General features: G+C 56.9%; 1 protein-coding gene across 1 annotated transcript in view; it reads right to left on the minus strand.

Annotated features, from left to right (window-relative positions):
* The window catches only part of LOC103797262 (nuclear envelope pore membrane protein POM 121-like), a gene marked incomplete at both ends in the record, with an annotated part of 8,303 nt that extends 2,293 nt beyond the window's left edge, over window positions 1-6,010 (minus strand). Inside the window, 6 exons of the mRNA XM_009069460.1 lie at window positions 259-383; window positions 1,086-1,156; window positions 1,941-2,032; window positions 3,161-3,332; window positions 3,593-3,673; window positions 5,846-6,010. Of these exons, the coding sequence (XP_009067708.1) occupies window positions 259-383; window positions 1,086-1,156; window positions 1,941-2,032; window positions 3,161-3,332; window positions 3,593-3,673; window positions 5,846-6,010 (706 nt within the window). The remainder of the gene's footprint in view (window positions 1-258; window positions 384-1,085; window positions 1,157-1,940; window positions 2,033-3,160; window positions 3,333-3,592; window positions 3,674-5,845) is intronic.
* Window positions 6,011-6,474: the final 464 nt, after the last annotated feature.

Below are 6,474 nucleotides of genomic sequence, written 5' to 3' on the forward strand. Positions count from 1 at the left end.
CTCCGGGGGGCCCCCGGCGGGCCCCTGAGGGCATGGCAGGCCTTCCCCAGGCCATTACCTGGTCCGGCAGCAGGCAGCAAAACCACGCACAGCCCACCAGACACTGGGGCTGGGGACAGCGTCACTTCCCACTCGGCCAAGGACGGGGCCTCCTTCCTGAGGGCAGGCAGGTCAGTGTCCCCCCAGCCCTGCAGAAATTGCAGTGAGCACATTCTATTGCCACAGCAGGGCCAAAGGGGCTGCGAGACAGCGACGTACCAGCACCAGCTGGTCCCCACGGAGAGATGACAGCAACGGGATCTTCCGCTTGCGCTTCCCACTGCTCCCCGACGCGGACGGTGGGCTCCGGGAGCTCTGCTTCTTCCACACCGGCGACTCCAGTGCTGCAGGAGGAGACAACTCAGGCTCAGCTCTGGGCAGAGAGGCTGCACTGATGAGGTTGTCCCTCCTGACCCTTCCCTGGATGGCTCAGGTCGGAGGGCAGAGCCAGGGACATGGCTTGGAGCAGAGGACAAGGCTGTGATGCTCTGGAAGAGCAGCTGGCACCACACATCTGGGGGGCTGTGACAAGAGTCTGCTGGGGCTCTGCAGGGCAGTGGTCCCTTCCACCTCCATGGACAGACCCTGCACACTGCCTATCCAAACCACACACCACGCCCAGTGCTGTACCCCCAGGACCCAGGTGTCATGGGCACAGAGCATATTCTCTCCATTTCAACTGAAGAAGCATTGGAATAAGCTCAGCCTGGAATTTGATCAGGGTGCTACTCATACCACAGCAGGTCTGAGCCCAAGAGTGACACCTGACCTGTGCGGGGTTAGGAGAAGGAGTTCTCCCGTGCAAGCCAATTCCCAGGCATCTGCCAGCACCCTGACACTATCAGCACCCTCTTATCACCTGGAAATCCCACTAGGGCAGTCACTGAGGACAGCAGAAGTGCCACTGCCTTGGGAGCAGCACACTCCGAGTTTCCAGGTGCCCTCTCAAGCCAACCCCACTGCAGATCTCAGGTACCGCCCGTCCTCTTGCTCACACCAGTGGTCCACTCAACCCAGGCAAAGTGCCAGGGCCCACTTACACTCACCTTTCTCTGTCTGCAGCTCCTTGTCCGATTTCACTGGGGTGGAAGTGTTGGAACGATGTGACTCCTCCTCCCTGTGCAAGCAGGAAAGAAACAGTTAAAGTCATCCCCACACACAGACCTGTCCCCAGGGAGCAGGATGAGACTGAACACGCTGAGGACTACCACCAGCATCCTTGATGTGTTTCTCTGCTTCCTGCAAACAGACTTCAGGACAAGAGCTTTGCCCAGCTCCAGGCAGAGGAGCTGCTCCCTGCTCTGGACCCAGCATGGCTGGGGCCTGTGCACCCTCTGCAGGATGGGTCAGACCCAGGGTGGCAACCAGGGGTCCTGGATGGGAGTCACTGCCCCCGGCAGGTTGGACCCATCCTGTCACCAGGTGATTGTGTCAGTTTTTGTTCTGACATAAGCTCAGGCTTCTCTGAGCTGGGAGAGAGGAAAACATGGGCTGTGCCCCAAGGCAGGAGATAAGATACAGCCCACCTGTAGCTCCTGAGATTTGACTTTGAGAAGATGGCAAAAATCAGGGCCTGTCTTCACAATGTTCCAGCATCCAGCATCCCAGGCCATGCCAATGCCATGAGGCACTGAGCCAAGCTGAGCCCTTAAATCTCTGACCCAGCCTGGAGCAGGGCAGGGGTGGCACAGCACAGTGCTGCCACTGGGGCCACAGTGTGACAAGAAGGCCAGTTGATATGACACTGGTGGGTAACCCACCATCACATCTCAGAGAGGAACCTGGACCGTCTCAGCTCCAGTGGAGAGCAGGACTTGGGGGCTGGGATGGCTGGGAAGATGACTGCTCCCTTCCCGGCTGGCACTGGCGAGTGGGCACTCACCAGGTGGGTGCCTGGTTACCTGGCTTTCTTGAGAGGCCACTCCGGGGTCTGGGGCCGGGAAGATGCTGGGCTGGACAGTGGAGACACACTCACACCACTTCTCTTCCACAGCTGGAACACAGAGACACAGCAGCAGTAACTTGGTGTGGGGCTGGCAAGGAGCACAGACCCACTCCTTCCTCCTCACCTGCACTAAAGCTCATGGCCCAGGGCTGTGGCTAATGAGCCCAACAAGCCCTGATCCTCTACTGCTTCAACACCACTTAACTCCCCCCAACATTATGGGGAGCACAAAGTCTAGCCACCCCAAGTTGAATCCACACAGGGAGCAAGCAGTCTCCAGGACCATTACAGCCTGGCTGAGGATAGGGTTGGGAGGACACTGGTGGGCCAGCTTTTGCCTCTGCCTGAAGATGGAGTAGGAGGACACTGCTGGGCCAGGTCTTGCCTTCGTGTGACACAGGCAGAGGCCACACAGCTGCCTTGGACACCCTTGTGCATGGGGCTGCTCTGGCAGGAGCTAGCCACAACCTTGCCAGGAGTTCAGAGCAGATCCCAACACAAGGATTTGACTCACCCCAGCCCTAGCAAACTTCTCCCTGCCACCTGGAGCAAACCATTCCCCACACAGACAGAGCTTCAGTGGCCATGGCTATGTGTCCCTGCCACATCTGCAAGCCAAACCAGGATACAAGCAGTGCCCCATCACAGTCAGCAGCTGGGACCTGGGCCACAGTGGGAACACACAGCTCCCACACTGCTGACTCCAGCTCAAAAGGAGTCAGTGCAGCAAAGCCTTTTTTAATCTTTCACCTGGATCTATCCAGCCTAGCAGACTGGCCAAGGATGAGCAGGGAGGGGAAAACAGCCTCGTACTTGCTTCAGTGTAAAAGCAGTACAACAGCTCATAGTAGTATGTATGTTAAGGGGTTGAAATGGAACTTAGAGACCATCTAGTCCCAACCCCCTGCCCTGGGCAGGGGCACCTCCCACCAGAGCAGGTTGCTCAAGGCTTTATCCAACCTGTCTTTGAACACTGCCAGGGCTGGAGCATCCACAGCCTCCCTGGGTTTGGCTCAGCCTGGGCCTCCTCCAAAAACCAGGTAATAGCATTGCTGCTGTACCCACAGCCCACCTGACCCTCAGGGAGGTGAGACTGCTGGGTTGAGCTCTCAGAGCCCAGCACTGGGATTACAGTGGGATCCAGAGGAATGGATCCCAGAGCCCTGTTGTCCCTACCTGTGCGAGGCCCCGGCTGGAGCTGTAGGAGCTGGCGATGGCGTTGCGGATGGAGCTGGGAATGCCCCCAGCATATGTGTTGTTGAGGGAGCTCATGGAGGAGGTGCGAGACCTCTTGTTCGAGCAGTCATCCGAGCAGTGAGAGACAAGACCTCTCTTCAGAGAGCCAGGCCTGGAGGAGGGGAGGAAGGGGTGATGAGCTCCCCACTACTCTGAAGGTCCTCCCTATGCTGGAGGAAGGCAATCCCACTCCTCACAGCACATGGCACAGCCCTGCTGTCACAGGCTGACAGACAGAGGCCATGGCCTCTCCTGCTCTCCCCCAAAGCCAGGCTCCACAAGCAAAACCCAAGCTGCTTTTCCAGATCTCATAGATTTTTGCTCCCCCCACCCCCAATCCCAGCAGGTATTTTTGACTCAGTGGGCACTTACTTGGGTATGAGGGAGGCAGGGGCACCGTTGGCCACCAGTGGCTCAAACGCTGACTGCCCACTTCCACTGCTGTCGTGGCGCCTGTGGGAGAGAGGGTGGAAGCCTAGGGCAGTAGGGAAGCCTCTCCCAGCCTGGAGAGAGGTCTTTTTCCAGGCAAGCTCAGCACCTGCAGAGCTCAAATTCTGCTTTTTCCCTGCCACCCAACACCCAGGAGAGTTTTTCCCCATCCTGCTGCAGATTTTCTCTCCCCCTGGGCCTGTCCTCACTGACTCGCCCCCCACAACACCAGCAGCTCCCTCAGCTGCCTGCTGGGCACAGTAGTTCGAGTGTCAAATAAAAGTCTTTGCTCAAATCCATTATTCTAAGCCAGAATATTTGAGGGAGACTCAGCAGGTCATTCCTGGAACAGACCTGAACTCCTATCTCCAGTCTCTTCCCAACCAGTGCCCTGCACTAGTTGACTCAGAAACCAAATCCACCTTCTCACAAGGAATCTCTGAGGAAGACCCCAAGCAAACCCCACTGTGAAGCAGAGCTGGAGGTGTATGACAGCCCTGTCACTTCCCTTGAGCTTTGAGCACACTGGTCCCATGGCACAGGCAATCCTGTGCTCTCCTGCTGACACAGCTCCTTTCTGCCCCCCAAGGTCAAGGGATTTGCTGCCTACAAGCATTCCTTGGGCTTGCGAGACATTAATGTCTTCAGAATGGGCCTTCATGGCAGAGCTTCTTGGGCTTGTGAGACATTAATGCCTTCAGAATGGGCCTTCATGGCAGAGCTGCATATTGGCATGTTAAAAAAACAGTGAAACAAAACTCCAAGCTGATCCTGTCTGTGCACTCATCCTGCTGTAAGCTCTTGCAGGGCTCAGATGCCCCAAGCTGAGCGTCCAGAGGGGAATACCTGCTGGAGGAGGAGGATGTGACCTGTCTTGCCCTGCTGTGCTCTCTGGGTCACCTCAAGCAGCAGCCCTGGTGCAGGACAAGGCACCCAGGCACTACCCAAACCACTCTCTGCAGTGTCTCAGCTCCCTGCTCCAGCCCAGCCCAAGGAATAGCCTCCATGGACACAACTGGGAAGGAAGAAGCAACTGTTGGAGCACATCCAGAGGAGGCCACACAGTTGGTAAGAGGACTGGAGCACCTCCCCTATGGGGGCTGAGAAAGTTGGGGCTGTTCAGCCTGGAGAAGAGAAGGTTGTGTGGAGGTCTCACAGCAGCTTTCCAGGATCTCAAGGGACTACAAGAAAGCTGGAGATAGACTGTTCATCAGGAACTGTAGTGACAGGACAAAGGGGAATGGCTTCAAACTGAAAGATGGGAAAATTCAGTTTAGATACATGGAAAGAATTCTTCCCTGTGAGGCTGGTGAGACACTGGCACAGGTTTCCCAGATAAGCTGTGGCTGCTCCATCCCTGGAAGTGTTCAAGGCCAGGTTGGATGGGGCTTGGAGTAACCTGGTCTAGTGGAAGGTGTCCCTGCCCATGACAGGGGGTGAAATGAGATGGTCTTTAAGGTCCCTTCCAACCCAAACCATTCGGGGATTCTGTGAGGGCAGGACAGCAAGGCAGTGCTGTGCCTGCATGGTTGGAAAGGCTCTGGCAGACCTTGGCACTCCTTGTCCTTCCCAGGGTACAGGCAAAGACATGGCATCCTCCTTCCCTCCAGTCCAGGGCTGGAAGCTGCTGACCTTGACTAACAAAAGCAGCAGACAGTATCTCTTGTTTACCCTCATGTCTCACCTCCCTCTGCTAGCTCAGCACATGAGGGAAGCACATAGAGTTTTCCAAGAGCGATGATTGCACCTGGGGATCCCATAAGCCTTGGGGATCCTGTCTCTCCTGGGAGCCTGGGGCTGACAGAGACAGAGCCTACAGCAGATAGCAGCATTTCCCACCACTAACCCTCAGTGAGGACAGAAGCCACTTCCCAGCCATGCTTCCCCAAACCACATCCCAGTCTCTCCCAACCCCAGTCAGGCAGGGATCACACCTGACCCACACTTAAACCACATCCCTTGGATCTCAAGGACAACAGGAGCCTTGGAGGACTTTCAAATACAGCCCTGAGGGCTGGGTGATAGATGGAGTGTGCTTCCTCTCTTCACTTCCCACAGCACTTTTCCAGCCCAGGCTCCTGGTCACACCATGCCTGGCACATTCTGGGACACATCCCATTTGTCACCACTGGAGCGAGAGCCTCATTTATGACCTTCCCAACACTTGAACAGCAACTTGAACTGCTGCCTTGTTACCTTCTCTTGCTCTCCTGATCATTCTCAAAAGCCTGATCCTCCTCCTCCTCCTCCTCCACAGCCCTTTTCCTGCTCTCCCTGATGGCATTCAGCACAGTCTCCTTAGCACATGGGTCAGGACTGCTGGTGGCTGGGAATGCCAAGGGTGACGCCAGCTGCTCCAGGCTGTGGGGCAAAGCAGAGCAAGGTGTTAGGTGCACTGAGATCCCCCTTGGTGCCCAGCTCTCCCTATAGAAGGGAGGACACAGCTCTCTTGTGCAGCCCTCCCCAGGGGTTTGGCTCACACCATCCTCCTGGCCACGTGGGAGCAGGATGCAGTCCCCTAGGCACTGCTCCCTGGGGATAACAACGAGAGGGGGATGCCGTCCCAGGGCACTGCTCCCCGGGGATGCCCACAGGAGAGGGATGCTGTCACTGAGCACTGCTCCTTGGGGATACCTGGTCTCCCCACGGTGTGCCCATTCCCCCCATATTCATGCTGGGGATAACTGAGGGAAGGGGATGCTTTCCCAGGGCACTGCTCCCCAGGGATATCTGCGGGAGGTGGATGCTGTCCTGGGTACTGCTCCCCAGGGATACCCGTGGGAGAAGAATGCTGTCCCCGGGGATAACAGCTGGAGTGGGATGCT

Source organism: Acanthisitta chloris, unplaced genomic scaffold (assembly GCF_000695815.1).
Source record: "Acanthisitta chloris isolate BGI_N310 unplaced genomic scaffold, ASM69581v1 scaffold1602, whole genome shotgun sequence".
NCBI lineage: Eukaryota > Metazoa > Chordata > Aves > Passeriformes > Acanthisittidae > Acanthisitta > Acanthisitta chloris.